This window comes from Hypomesus nipponensis, chromosome 18 (assembly GCF_054491055.1).
Source record: "Hypomesus nipponensis isolate SF chromosome 18, ASM5449105v1, whole genome shotgun sequence".
Classification (NCBI taxonomy): Eukaryota; Metazoa; Chordata; class Actinopteri; order Osmeriformes; family Osmeridae; genus Hypomesus; species Hypomesus nipponensis.
The window spans coordinates 7879376-7894237 of NC_140378.1; the positions used below are offsets into that span (position 1 = coordinate 7879376).

The 14862-nt window shown below is 45.2% G+C and overlaps 3 protein-coding genes across 8 annotated transcripts in view; 1 reads left to right on the forward strand and 2 right to left on the reverse strand.

Annotated features, from left to right (window-relative positions):
- Positions 1-2: 2 nt before the first annotated feature.
- On the reverse strand, positions 3-8649 carry hipk1a (homeodomain interacting protein kinase 1a). 5 transcript variants are annotated; one of them, XM_084681287.1, is made up of 17 exons: positions 8512-8649; positions 7346-8073; positions 6892-7265; positions 6605-6728; positions 6340-6459; positions 6168-6254; positions 5879-6060; positions 5582-5732; positions 5186-5390; positions 4984-5093; positions 4446-4580; positions 2936-3093; positions 2652-2813; positions 2365-2535; positions 2055-2236; positions 1770-1897; positions 3-1631 (listed from the first exon to the last, which is right to left on the reverse strand). In XM_084681287.1, exons 2-17 carry the CDS (start codon positions 8069-8071, stop codon positions 1209-1211), a joined length of 3438 nt encoding a protein of 1145 aa, XP_084537413.1. In that variant the 5' UTR covers positions 8072-8073; positions 8512-8649; the 3' UTR covers positions 3-1208. The 5 variants fall into 5 exon arrangements, with proteins under 5 accessions (XP_084537413.1, XP_084537412.1, XP_084537415.1 ...); XM_084681286.1 differs by having other exon boundaries at positions 2652-2837; XM_084681289.1 differs by lacking the exon at positions 4446-4580 and having other exon boundaries at positions 2652-2837; positions 2936-3090.
- An 80-nt stretch (positions 8650-8729) lies between these two features.
- Positions 8730-11802, forward strand: LOC146251853 (uncharacterized). The gene is made up of 14 exons (XM_084681294.1): positions 8730-8919; positions 9062-9201; positions 9285-9348; positions 9466-9535; positions 9654-9759; positions 9859-9938; positions 10056-10141; positions 10216-10246; positions 10333-10439; positions 10555-10579; positions 10657-10761; positions 10856-10984; positions 11110-11233; positions 11431-11802. Exons 1-14 carry the CDS (start codon positions 8730-8732, stop codon positions 11596-11598), a joined length of 1425 nt encoding a protein of 474 aa, XP_084537420.1. The 3' UTR covers positions 11599-11802.
- LOC146251854 (arf-GAP with coiled-coil, ANK repeat and PH domain-containing protein 3-like) overlaps positions 11773-14862 on the reverse strand; it is a 48269-nt gene continuing 45179 nt past the window's right edge. For both annotated transcript variants that reach the window (XM_084681293.1, XM_084681292.1), the window contains exon 25: positions 11773-13066. In XM_084681293.1, the coding sequence (XP_084537419.1) occupies positions 12960-13066 (107 nt within the window). In that variant the 3' untranslated portion in view covers positions 11773-12959. The remainder of the gene's footprint in view (positions 13067-14862) is intronic.

Here is a 14862-nt window from a genome sequence, read left to right on the forward strand (position 1 = left end):
AATCACTTTAAGAATCTGTTTATTGCGTATATGAGTTCATTGCGTTGCACTGAAGCACTTCACTTCAATATAGTTATGTAGGAACAATCATTTCACCAAACCCATAACTTATTCTGAAATACAGATATCTAACATCAATTCACATACTCATGAATCACTTTCATTAGATTCAACACAAGTCAATTCAAGAATGAGTGAATATCACCATTTGAAGAGGATCTATGTGTACTGGGGTTTACTGTTAAGGTACAGTGAGCTACCAAATCAGAGCTCTACTGGGTACACTGACAAATTCACATACAACATCACTCTACATGACAAGATCCTTAATATTTCCAAACAGTCTTTTGTTCTGTGCAACAAATAATAGACACAGACTTTCTTCCCAGTAATACTGATCAAACCTTTCATTGCCAGTCTTCAGAAAACCACCCTGAAAGGCTGTCCTCAGTAGACAAATGCATCCAAATACCTCACATAAGATAAGAATGGAACGGTACATTGTTTTCCTTTGAATTCCACAACTTAATATGTAATAAAATGTTACCATGTTTACAACATGTTAAATATACTACACAAATGATAAATGAAGGTTATGAGGTCCAATAAAAAAGGCAAAATTAAGAAATGATCAAGGCTGCAAAACATATATTTGCAATATACTGACCAAGTCAAAGCCAAATTCTGCACATTTTACTAATTTAATTTCTATGACATAACATAAATTCTCATAAATAACATTAATAACAAACTACATTTGCTCACAGTGCGTCAATCCATTAAATGTAACACTGACACATTAACATAAGATTAAAAGTATAAATCCAGTAGGAAACACAGCTTGATTAGTTGCGGTACAGTACATGATACGGACAACATTAGTGATAGTCATTAGTTTCTTGACTACGTGTCACCTATTTAAAGAGATCTGGCTTAATACACAAATAACATACTAAGTGCACTCCCAAAGGTAATATTAATTATTTTAAAATTAAATATACTAAAAATCAACTGATTATCACAAAGAAGCTAGAATGACCCAAAACAATGCTAATTCATCTCAAACAATAAAAAATGTGTTCTTAAAAGAACAAGCATTGAAGTCCCTGTCATGAGTCTGTGCTGTGGTGCTCCATAGTGTTGGTCTCCATTTGGTCTTCTAGTGAGGCTAAGCTAGCTCCAACCGATCCTCTGCCAAGCAGCAGTCCTCACAGGTAGGGGTACTGGCTGAGCTTGCGTTGGTAAGCAGCATTGGAGCGGGGGTAAGGCTGGCCTGCCAGCTGCTGCTGCTGCTGCTGTTGGTGATGATTGAACTGTCCTGGAGCGTGGCCCACCAGGCCCAGGCTGCTGTTCTTCTGGAGCAGACCCAGAGAGGAGTAGGCCTGGCTGGGTCTGGTGTGGCGGGATGAGGCCCCTCCTCCGTTCATCTGGTCCACGGCCTGGGAGACCGAGGCGAGGGCGGCGGAGGCTGGGTATGCGTACAGGTTAGGGGTGGAGCTGAAGAGAGAGGCCTCATGGAGCCGGTAGGATGAGTGGGAGGAGACTGATGGAGGGTACGTTTGCTGTCTGCGCAAGGAGCCGCTGCTTCCCACCGATTGGTCATGTGATGATGACATCACAGATTGCTGGACCTATATTGGAGAAACGCAGCACATAATAATAGCCATTTGACCTGCCTTTTACCATGACAGAGGACTACGAATGCAAACAGACACAATTTATGGTACTGTAGAAGTAAACTACACCGCTAATAATTGATCGAAGGCTACCTGACTCAGGTTGAGAGGCTGGGATCTGATCGATGCGGCTCGTTGATGCCGCTCACTGCTGGAGGCTCCTGACCAGATGGACTGCTCACCCGAGCCTTTCTTAGACTTCCCAGAGGCCCATGCAGGTTCTGGATACCAACAACAAAAGTGTGTTCTGTGTCAGCGAGATGCACACGATGTCATCCGTTTCTAAGTATGGACCCCCCATGCCCGAGGTGGAATCTTCTGGAACACTGTACATCATGGATGTTTTCTTTGCAGATCTAGACGGTGTCCATGGCTCACCTGAGGCCTCCCCTGGCTGGCTCTTGACCGAGGGCGTGGAGATGGCCAGGGCCTTGGAGGGGGTCTCCTCCAAGTTAGTCAGCCTCTTGGGACTCAGCGGAGTGCTGTTGGACGAGTCAGAGTCCTGGGAGTCGTGCACGGTCACACAGCTGATCACGTTGGCCCTCTGACTCGCTCCAGAGCTGAGGAGGAGAGACAGAGCTAGCGAGTCGACATCTGCATGTCTCGAGTCAGGCTGTTTTGGGCCTGAATCCAACCCGCGACACCAACACACCCCGTCGAGCACTTTTGGATTCACACGTGAACTCACCAGGTAGGAGGGAACTTCCTCTCGTCTTCGTCCTCTGTGTCACTGTGGATGGTGATGATGCTGACAGCAGGGCTGGGCGTGTCGGAGATGATGATTGGCTGAGACTGGTCTCCAACGAAGGGCAGGGAGGTTTGGACCAGAGAGGAGGCCGACTGGACGGTTGACACAGGCCTGCCAGGGAGCACAACATCCTCCAATGGTCAACTGAACAGACTTTGAACACTAACAACCACTAACGTTAGGTGAACAGACCATGCGATAAAATAAAAAAAAAGTGAAAATGTTACCTGACTCTGCTGTCAGCATGGCGGGCCTTGGACCTCTTCCCCTGCTGGGCCCTGGGGTGCCCTGCGGCTGGAGCGTGGTTCTGAGAGACGGCTGGAGTCGCGTGGCGCCCAGCTGCAGCGTCCTGCTGGTTCACCCCATCGTACTGGCCGCCGTGACGACCCCTGGCGGGAAAAAGCGTTGGCCGGCTACAGTGCTGGTTATATTTCCGTTTTTTGACTCCGACGGTATAGGCCACGAGTATGGAATGGGTGAACTCCCATCCCTTTGTCAGGGCAGCACTCACCTCCAGTTGGAGCCCTGCTGGCCTGAGCTGTCCGAATGGGGAATTCCCATGGGCGAGTCAGGGACCACCTGCTGACCAGGGTTGTGGATGGACATGCCCGGCACCTGCTGCCACGTGGAGGGGATGAGGATCTGCTGGGTGCCTGCTGGCCAGCCCTGCTGCGTGCACACACACACACACACATTACATTACATTACATTTTGTCTCATACATCTAAACCCAGCTGCGACAAGGGCGATAAGAGGGCCGTGTTCAGGGTGAGTATGAGGAGACTGCAGAATGGAGGTGGTGTCTGCCAGGACCACCAACGGGAGTCAGAACGAGCACATGCAGGTTGTAGACAGACACGGTTGTCTTCGTGTCTGTTTCTGTCATACATGGAACACAAAGACCTCCAGCATGCCCCCTCTCAGTCAATGAGGAAAATGCACCAAGAAGTACATCTTACATTCACATACGCAGAAATGCTGGACAGAAAAGTTTTAAAACTATTGGTTAGCTATGGCTTGATAGCATGTACAGGTAGCAGTGGTGCCACCAGTGTCCTGGATGATATCTCCTTAACCAAAAATGTATCAAAATATCATCACCCAATATACATTAGGCCACTACAGGCTGGGAAAACACCAATGCCTAGCAGCCATGCCCTATGGAGCCTCAGTCCTGAAGAATAGAGAAGAGCCACACAGGATGCATGTTAAACACAGGTCACCAGAATCCAACCTGAAAATGACAGAAAGGATTTAAGGGAAAACGACATGTGACATTATTACTGGCATTCCTCTTGTTGCACGATTCCAAAACAAGTAGTCATGTTTTTTTTTTCTCCCAAACTGTCCAATTGGAGATAAGTCACACTTCAGAAAACTTGCTAAAAAAGATATATATAAATAAGAAATATGGCTTTTCTCATTTTGTTTGGCAAAACTTTGGACATATCTGTATCAAAGCAAAGGGTCTCTTATCTGAGGGGGGGGGGGGGGACACGAGGAAGCTTCAAGCAAAAGCGCAGACTCAGTAAGCAGCACATGCGCCCCCATGCTCCTCTGCACACCCCTAGAACGTGTGTGTGGAAGAAGGGGCAGGGAGACAGCTGGACGAGAAGAAGGAGCAGGGAGACAGCTGGACGAGAAGAAGGGGCAGAGAGACAGCTGGACGAGAAGAAGGGGCAGAGAGACAGCTGGACGAGAAGAAGGGGCAGGGAGACAGCTGGACGAGAAGAAGGAGCAGGGAGACAGCTGGACGAGAAGAAGGAGCAGGGAGACAGCTGGACGAGAAGAAGGGGCAGGGAGACAGCTGGACGAGGAGAAGGGGCAGGGAGACAGCTGGACGAGGAGAAGGAGCAGGGAGACAGCTGGACGAGGAGAAGGAGCAGGGAGACAGCTGGACGAGAAGAAGGGGCAGAGAGACAGCTGGACGAGAAGAAGGAGCAGGGAGACAGCTGGACGAGAAGAAGGGGCAGAGAGAAAGCTGGACGAGGGCTAGCAGGGTCGTCGTGTGGACGCTTTACCAGCACAGTGGTGCTCTGATCCAGAGGGCCAGGCTTCCCGGCCCCACAGCCCAGAGCCAGGGGCAACGAACACAGGGGGGGCATCCCCGCCACGGGAGCGTGCAGGCTGGCTACCATCAGGGGGTTGAAGGAGGCCTGGGAGGAGGAGGTGGATGAGGACGTAGGGATGGGTGGTTGAGTTAGGTAACAGGATAGGTAAACACGGGAAGATGGTACTACGTCCCTTTACCGGAATCCACTCATCCCCAAAGCGAAGAGAGGTAAGAACTGGATTAATCCTAGAGTGGTTATTCCTTTATTATTCTCTGGTGAAAGACACCCTAAAAACAATAGACACGTGTTGACCCCAAAAATCTTAATGATGATCATTCATTAAAATTATCTCAATTCAAACACGTACAGTGACGGCACCAGCTGAGACATTGTAATAAAACAAAACAAAAAAACAGCAAAGCTTCTTCATGTATGACAGACGTGTAGAGATCTACAGTGCGCACACACAGATGGGCCCAGGGTACACAGGGTGTCTAAGTCCTACCTGTGCCAGCATGCCTGGCTGGATGTGCAGAGGCTGGGTAGACTGGTTCTGCGGAACAGAGTTCTCCATCCTCACTGGGTAACCAGAGTGCTTATTAGACGTTTGGAGACCTGTGAGAATACCAAAACACCATGTTCAGCGACAATAAATATTCTATTGAAACTGCATTTTAGCGAGTCCTGTCCTCGTGTCAGCCCCTCACCCTGGATGGTGGAAGGGCACACGATGAGGGTCTGCTGGAAGGGCTCCGCCTGGGGGCATAGCTGGGTGGGCCGGGTCTGCATGGGCACACTTTGCTGGGCCAGGCCCGGGATGTTGATGGTAGCCTGCTGGTACAACCCAGGCTGGTAGTTCAGCAGAGGGACGTTGCTGCTCAGGGAGAGGGACTGGCCACCTGTGGACGCCATCTGACAGGGATCATATACACGTTAGCGTGGTACGCAATAGGATTCCTTCCAGACGGGAGCTTGATCTGTGAATACTGATGCCTGAAACCATTATGTATTCAGCGACTGCAACATTGCTGTTCAAATCTTTTGGTCCAAGAAGTATATCTGGCTTTTTACTGCTTCAATTGTTCAGAAGAATCCTTGTCTACCTGGTTGTGCTGGTTCAGCTGGCTGCTGAAGGTGACAGTGAGGTTTGTGGCTGCACTGGGCGTGCTGTTGCTGGCAAACAAATTCTTCCCATTCTCAAAGGTGCTGCACCTGCGCTTGCAGATGTCCATGTGCTGGAAGCAGGACTTCACACTGGAGAAGAGGACAGCAGGTTAAAGAAGACCGGCAGACCAAGACAAGGTGGTCAGATCCCAGCCCCACCAACGACTACAGTTCCTCCCAATGTAGAAACAATAGAGACTTCTACCACAGATTCCTGCTGAGTGTCCCCTGCTTACTGTGAGCTGTGGGGGAAGTGGAGCAGATGAGTCATAGTGACAAAGGGGTGGTTCAGCGTTTTCATAGGGGTGATCCTCTTGTCGGCGTCCAGGGTGAGCATCTTCTTCAGCAGGTCTATGAACTCCCGTCTGTCGGCCTTCTCGGCCAGGACGTCGGTCCCATCCAGGCTGGTCATGTTCACCTGCAGCACAGCAGCAATGACGGGGTTGAATTCCTATGAGCAATTGTTCCGAGTGTTTTGACTCCCGGTCGGAGGAGGGGGAGGATTGACATGTGTGGTGACCTCACCTGCATCATGTCATCCAGACAGTTAAAGATGTATTTCCGGGCCTCTTTCGACTTGATCCCCATCTCTGCCTCGTGCTCCGCTGGCGTCTGCAGAGAGGAAGAGTGGTGGGCGCTGAGGATGGAGGATTGACAAGGTGCAGGTAGTTCTTTTCTAGCTGACAACGTTCTGTACCTTTAGCCTCCAGAGAGGGTAGCTGGAATCAGGGCCTCTGTTGAAGAAGCGGCTGGTCTTGGTGCCAGCGCTCAGGATGTACTCCGCTGGTAGACCCTGCGTCTGGGAAATGTAGCGGATCTGTGCAGCACAGGACAAAACACTAGCATAAATACTATTGGCGGAGGAAGAGAGAAATATACACACTTTTCGCACAAAGTAGACAAGTAAATGCCAACGGTGGGTAGCATCCATAGTCTCAGAGTTTGTGAGAAGAGCTGCTGACCTGGTCATACTCTGAGGCGCCAGGATACAGGGGCCATCCCAAGAACAGCTCAGCAATGACACAGCCCAGGGACCACATGTCTATAGCCTCACAGAAGGGAAGGCCCAGAATGATCTCTGGCGCCCTACAAACACATTACAACCATTACACACGGGATATCCTAACAAAAAAGGAAAAACATTTGACAGCATATATTTGGGAACCCATGTAAGAACTATTCATTCTACATCTCTGACATCTGGTGGTGACTGTGTTGTCATGTATGATACAGGCTGTACTAGACCCACCGGTAGTATCTGGACTGCAGGTAGGTAGAGCAGACAGCCTTGGACACATGGCTGGCTGAGCCAAAGTCGATGACCTTGACCCTGTAGGGCTGCCTGAGGGGGTCCACCAGCATGATGTTCTCCGGCTTCAGGTCGGCGTGGATCAGGCCCAGGCTCTTCAGCTTCATCAGGGCCGTGGACACCTGCTGCAGGACGGGCCGGATGGACTTGAGGAGCAGCGGGCTGAACTTACTGTGCTTCAGGAAGTCGTAGAGGTTCTGCTCCAGCATCTCAAACACCAGGCAGGTGTGGTTCTTGTGCTGGAAGCACTCATAGGAGCGCACAAAATTGAACTCATCTGCATTCTCAGTGCTCAGTCTGCTGAGGATACTAACCTGGACAGAGAACAGAGAAAGGTATTAATATGCTTTTGCAAATACTATCTCAGTAATATTGATGCTTTTCAATGCCTTACCTCAATTTGACCCTGGCGGGCATATGAGGGGTGGTTCTTCAGGATTTTGATGGCCACAATCTCATTGGTTCCACGCTTCCAGCACTTTGCCACCTGACCAAAAGTGCCCCGCCCCAGGAACTCGAGCACCTCGTAGCTGTTTGACACCGAGCACAGGATCTCATGCTGCACCAGCTGGTAGTCTCCCTCACTGTGGGAATTGCTGCTCTTGGTGGTGGAGGTGGAGTGTGCGATGGACTGGGCTGTGGTGTTGCCCCCAGCCCCGGCTGTACGGTTGGTCACCACAGGGGCAGAGAGCTCCTCCAGGATCTGGACACTATCACTGCTGTCCACCTCCTCGCTCTTGCGCTTATGACTGTACTGCTTGTGGTGGAGGTCAGTGGGCTGAGAGGAGGATGCAGCATCCTTAACACGGCGGCTGGAGGATGAGGAGGATGACGAAGGGGGTCCAGGAACACTTCCAGTGCTGTCTGCTGCCCGTACAACTGTCTGCTCCCTGGAGCCTCCAGCTGGTGGGAACCCTTGGTTGGAGGAGCTGTGAGTGGGGTTACAATTGGAGGCAGAGGGGGAGGATGCTGTAGCCTGACTGGAGCTCTGATGGTAGTAACCGTTTTCACCCGACTGGTTGCTAACATCCCACGCTGTCTCTACCTTTAGTTTCTTGGAGCGGGTGTAGGCACTGGAGGTCACCGAGGGAGAGGAGTACACCTGGATCTGGGAAGCCATACCTGGGTACAACATTGAAATTATCAATTCTCCTGATAAGTGATAGGCCCATGATCTCTCAATCGTCCCAATGATGAACATTGCGGAAGGCTAGCCAGCAAGACGGTACACAAGTTGCAAGATGCATCCAACAACGCAAAACGTACCGTTTGTGCCCGGATGAAATTGCTTGCTAGCTAGCTACTAGCATTTACGTGCAAGCAACCAGGTCTAGTCTAGCTTGCTAGCTTGTTATGCGTTATGTGGAAAAATATTTATCATCCATCGATCCATCACAGAAATTACAAACTTACTCTGTTGCACGGCTAGCTAGCTACATTTACTTGAAAGCCAATTAGTTCGCCACAGCATTTCAGCCACTGGGTAGCTAGCTACCGTAGCTAACAACTCAAATCTGACATTCGTTTTGCCTAACCTAAACCAGGCCTGGTTGTTTTTACCTGTGCTTTTGCTGTGTTGTTGGATTGTGTTGGATGCAAAGCGACACCTCGCTTTCTTCCGAAACCAACTACATCTGCTATCGAAACATCACTACAAAGTGCATTGCTTTATCACTTGAAAAGTTAGTCAAAAAATATCAGCTGTTTGAAAAAAAGGGTGGACATCCACTCTTTACATCACGAATACTGTCATAGTTGCAGCAGCTTCCTTACTGTTGATGTATTACCGTAGTGAACAGTTTTGCGCATTTGAAACCTACAAACAGGGTTCAGAGGGTTTGAGATGGAACGTGGGTATCGTGCAAGTAGGCGCATTCCATTGTTGGCCTTGGAGACTGACTGAAATGCTGACAATGTCAACAATAATTCCTGTTAACCATAAAACAGATACAACACAAAATATTAGAGGTAGGTTACTCTGATTCCACTTAAATGTACAAGCAAACCATGAAAGTGACTTTAATTACTGCTAGGTAAACTAACTACTTAAGATGGAAAATTGTGGGATTGGGCAACTGTAGGCAGGATTTGGATTGAATTTTTTTTGCAGAGAAAGAAAACAGCAGAAGCCTACCAGCCAACCAGACTGGAAATGGATTTCTACATATGAAACAGTATCTGAAGGAGATGTCCTCCATTCAAAACTCTTTGAACACAGGCCGGCCCCTAGCATTGTGTTTGAGGGAGCAGGTAGGCCTACTACGGAATTGTGTTGAATTACATCAATCATTCTATGAATGGTCCAATCTGATCTGACTGCATTCATTTAAAAGGTTCCACCTTCTCTACTGACGGAGACAACCACCAATGGAGCTCACAGTGACAAGACGACTGCAGGTCACCTCAGTATACCAATTTCACGTATCACAACATCATGCAAAGACGATGACATGCTGTCATGTTATTGCCAATTCTGCAATTCTGCCCTCATGTGTTCCTTCTACTGCACTGTAGCTGACATAGCAGGGTGCACCATGTCTATGCAACACCATGCTCTAGATCTCGAGGAGGAAGAAACATTGAGGTTTGTTTATCATATCAAAGTTTGCCGAGTGTGTGTGTTAGAGAAACAGAAAGAGAAGGGATTAAGGAGTGTCTTCAAAAGGTTCCTTTCAATTTGCGGTAAATTGCACATTTCCCAGGAGGCTGAAGTTCACGAGACAAGATCTTATAATAGAGAAGCTTCAGTGGATCTACAAACTACTTTGTGGATTAACAAACATGAGGAATAAAGACCTTAAGACCATGGTAAGGTTTTCTCAACCATGAATAATTACATTGTTGACCATTTTCTCACATCAGTACATGTGCAGAATGTTATTGATAGTGTGTTCATTCATCATTTAGGTGCCTCTCACATGTGGGTATGTGAACATCATAATGAAAGACACAGAAACAACAAACATAATTCTGAAGAACTCGCCAAGGTAAACTGTTACATCATATTGTGCTCAAATCAATAAGCCAAAAATGTTGAACTTGTCTGTTTGGGCCATCATTATTTAATCTTCTAAATGAGAGATTTATACTTTGCCGTTTGTCAGGTGTTTAACTTTACAGGCGTCACCTGAGGATTACTGCAACTTCAACCATGACACTTGGGATTCATTTATCAATCCTCAAGACCAAGGTGGCCAATTTAAGTTAGAGTTGGAAACATAACTTTTACCAAACATTCTTATCTTTATACTATGTATCCTCCAGATCTGAAGTCACCCTCTGCAAAGTTTGGTGGGTAAGTTATGGAGTGTGGTTTGGTTTATAGAAAAACCAAACCATTATTTGTTGTTTATAGAAACCTTTGTTGTGTAATTGTAACAGGTGTAAGCTTGTCCCGTTTGGTCTAAGAAAGAAGGCAGGTCTGAAGGAGTTAGAGACTGAGACAGGAGACCTACCTACATGGCTGAACTTGATTCTGGATGAGACCTGTAAGTACACGGTAATTGTCAAATTAACAATGACAAATACAGTTTCACGATCAAAATTAAATTAGCAAGACATGAATATTAATATATATATCTGTTATTATGTCTACTTCCACAGTTGGATATGAGAAGAATCCCCAAATGTGAGCATCAATACCATCAAATTGTCTGTGATGCAGTTGTGTTTAGCTACTGCTATGAGGTGTTTTAACATTTACAGAGCGAAGAATAAATATGACATGTTGGAGCGGGTCAGGACCGAGTTCTTGGATGTGCAGAGATCAAAGAACAACCAGATGGAGACAGACATCTATGACAAAAAAATGTTTGTTTTCCCATCTTATCACAACATTTACACACATGAAACACGTTGTATGTTAATTAAGTGAGTTGAACACAAACAGTTATTCTTTGTCCAGGCACAGAGAGGAGAGGATGAAGACAATGCTCAATGTATTAATGTTGCCTAGAAAAGCGACCAGACTGTCTATACTACTTTCCTCACTGAAACATGAGCTCAGGGAACCAAAATCCACAACGGTGTTTTGGTGAGCCCCCTTATACATTTATCTTATACCATGATTAAAGGCATATTGTATTTATGCCTTGTCTTATAGAAATGTAATACGGAAAATGAAATATTTGCGCTGTTCTTCTTTGTGTTTCATTTAAGGTGTGAAATCCTTAAGAGGGATACATCAGAACTAGTCGATGAAAATAACGTGGAATACAGGACCATCCTGCAGAAGATCAGCCACTTCTACAACTTCTCACACAAAAAATTACCCTACGCAAAGGTATTAATAATGAGGCCCTGACATATTTTATTACAACAGAGGACAAATGTTGACATGGATATGAAATGAAGAAATTATGTTTTAAAATACTTTCAAACTGAATATTGATGTCATTGATTGAATTCCTATGGCAGTGTAAGGATGTAAGTGATATGTATTTGAGATGTATTTGAGATGTACCTCCCCATGTTTGGCAGGAGAAGTTTTGCCTCCTCGTGATCTCTCTCCCGTCCAATCAGCTTCTCCGTCCGGCCATGCAGGATGCTTTGATGTTCCTCACTGAAAATGTCCTCCAGATCCTTCCACGACAACTTAAGCACTGGTTCCAGTACTTGAAGCTGCCACTCTATGATTCCATCTCCTAACTTCTAAAAAGTCTGAACTACATGTTCAGTTCATGTCCACCTTTGTTGGCTGTTTTACTGGAGGGTTGTCCCTCGAACATGTACCTATCATTTATCAACACTAGAGGTCCTCCTTGTGCCATTCTGAGCAAATCCTTTTTGATTTGGTTGGCTTAAGAAACCACTGAGCCAATATTTAACAAAGACCTATTTTATTTTTACCCACATGAGGCAAACATCTCTTCATTTCCATCCAATCCTTCAAGATATATTAGCATTTTGATGCATTGGAATTCATAGTGGCGCTGCATATCATGACATTCAGATTACCTATAAACACAATATCCGACTAGACCAGCATAGTCAACAACACATATTATCTTTTAAATCATCCAAAGAAACACAGGAAAAATAATACTGAGGTCACTACCACATTTCTATGGCAACATCAAGATGATGTCATCTCATCCATTACAATCCCCATTCGTTCTATCCATGGGGCCTCAAGTGAGCTGCAAGCAGGCTTTTGTGTAGAGGCCTCACTGTTTAATTCAAGTTTATGTTTGGAATATGAATGGAACAAAGCATGCATTAAACATACAGATGGATACAATCTGACATTTGAATCTATGTGATATGGTGTACGAGGCAATACCTAATAAGCCGTAAATATGAACCAAATAATCAAGCTGTTCTGAGCACATAATGAGAAAGGCAAACATTTGGATTCAAAGATATAAATCACAAAGAATAAGCAAATGGTTAAGTGCTTTTAAACTATAAAAAGTTAACATTGGTATATTCAACTAGAACATTTGAATTGAACAGTAGAGGACAAAGCCAGCAAATCCTCTCAGAGTAATAAACATTACAAACATGGTATCAAAATATACGTTCTTCCTCTACTAACAGCATATGGGTGTTTGAAGTTTGCAACAAACAGCATACGTACATTATCAAATGAAATGCTCACATGATCATACATTTTCAATCTAAACATTCAGATGATCATAAAGTAATGAGCCTCGGTTTCTGAAGGTTTTGAATTCTACCATTTCTGTATGAGAGTTTAGCATCTGATGAGGAAAGCAATGTTTTTGATCCATAGCGAGTGGTGATGTAGTGGTACAGTATCTCGTTCATTCAACATGGATCCATTATAGAATAGTATCACAGTGCATAGTGGCACATGTTGTTTTAGCATTGGTAAGGAGGAGTGGAATTTAGAGTTGGACATGATGGCACTGCCAGCCACCAAGATTGGTCAATTGGACAGAATGGTGTAGTGGTTCACATTTAAGATTCAAATAATCTGATCTCTAGTTTTGTATGGAAAGTGACTGTTGCACTTTTCAAGGGTGACTTCAGCCGCTGTCAGTGGACTACCTGAAGGAGTGTCGGAAATGCACGCTTCTGCGCTTCAGCTTCTCTGGGTTGTGGGACGCCATGTGAGAGAACTCCCGAAAGATATCCAGATAGGTGGCGTCTCCTGGACGGAATGAACATGCAAAAGAGTACTTACATCAACATTTGGGTGGAAATTTTCTCTGGATATTTGTATTGATTTGCACTGATGATCCTGTAACAGTGGTTCAGAACCATTCATGTTAAGAATGGGCTATACTTTCATTCACTGTGTGTATGTGTGTATCATATACAGAAAGTGCAACATCTAAAAACATAACAATGCTAGATAATAAATGAGACCTGTTCTGGCTCAAGAGCATCTGATGTTTTAAATTGAACAACCACACTCAAAACACATTCCCCCACCAGTGGAAGAAAACAGACTAAGGCAACATGGCTCCTCCCTCTCCTTCTGTTTCCCAAATTCTCAAGCTGGTGACTATGGCAACTGTGGACACAACTGGGGCAGTTGAAGCTCTTTGTGTCTGTAGAAAACTCAGGCTGAACTCATTTAAAAAAGGAACAGTCTTGTCCTGTGTGCCTTCTATGATCCATGGGCCAAAGCTCCACAGCACCAACAGTGTTGTGTTCCTCTAGGAATGTGACACAAATGTGGATTCCTTCTTAGTTATTAGTTCTGACTTTCATATGAACTGTATCTTTCTTTATAAACTACTGTGTGAAGTTGGACTTACACCTTGTATTTGTACTGTGAACACACACAAAACTGAGGACTAGTCTACTAAATATGCTGGACTCTGAGAACAAATATACAACCAATAAAACATGTATTATGAAAACTAATATACCAGGGGGTGGATTCACAGTTAGCAAATCTCAAATTGTTAGTTGTTTTAGATAGTTAGTTGTATGGATAAAAACACTGTGGAGAAGAGAAGAAATGAAGCAAGAAGCAGAGAGAGAAATTAGGGGTTTCATGACATATTCTGTTTATTCAGTATTGTTTTGAGAAGGTAAGGAGATAAAAAAAGTGGATCAAAGCGAACAAAGGTAGCATTAGTGCACAAGATTATTAAGACTCAATTCCGTTGACAATATTGACAGAAATAGACAGATTACAGTCTGAAACAAAAAGGACATGTACAGGAAAGTTTAAAGTTGCATGTTAGAAGCAAGCAGTTGAAGTGTTAGTATATTTACAGCAGTTGTCTAGTTGCTCAATGAACCGTTTCATAGACACTGCATTAGTACTGTACTAAACAATCCCTCTGTGGCTACATCTGAATCCTCTTTAGCATGGTTTGGTCACATCATATTTCCCACATCAGCTATGGTTGGTTACTTTCTGTCCACCAAACTGATTGTACTTTTGTAGTCATAAAACTGTCATTTCGACAGGCATATTAGAAAGTGCTTGAATGGTTCACTGACCAACAGGAACAGGGAGGAGACACATATGAGTAGTCTACATGTCCTATCCTAAAACATTTAAATGTTCAAGGATTGTCCACTCGTGTTTATCAGGGGTAATTTGTATGTGTGCTAAAAAACACCTCGACCTGTTTTCTCTATTATGCAGGTTACCCACTTCTCACAAACAACACAACTTACTACTTCCTGTGGTCTTTGGCTTGAAATAGGGATCAGCTCAAACAACAGACGTTCCTCTGTTAAAAGAACTCACTGAAGGCCTTGAACCTCATTGAGACACATTTGAGTTTGGTACCCCATATGCAGTAATGTCATAGCGGAGTCTGTTCATGATCAAAAGAAGGAGCTAACCTTTCTTAAATCCAGCATTTGAGTTAATATTCACCAGATTCAAGGGTAGCCAAGCCAGGGTCTAAAACATCATTTTATAGAATGTGGTGCCCCAGCTTACAATAGCTGGGACTAGAAGGTTGAGGTCATCCTCAG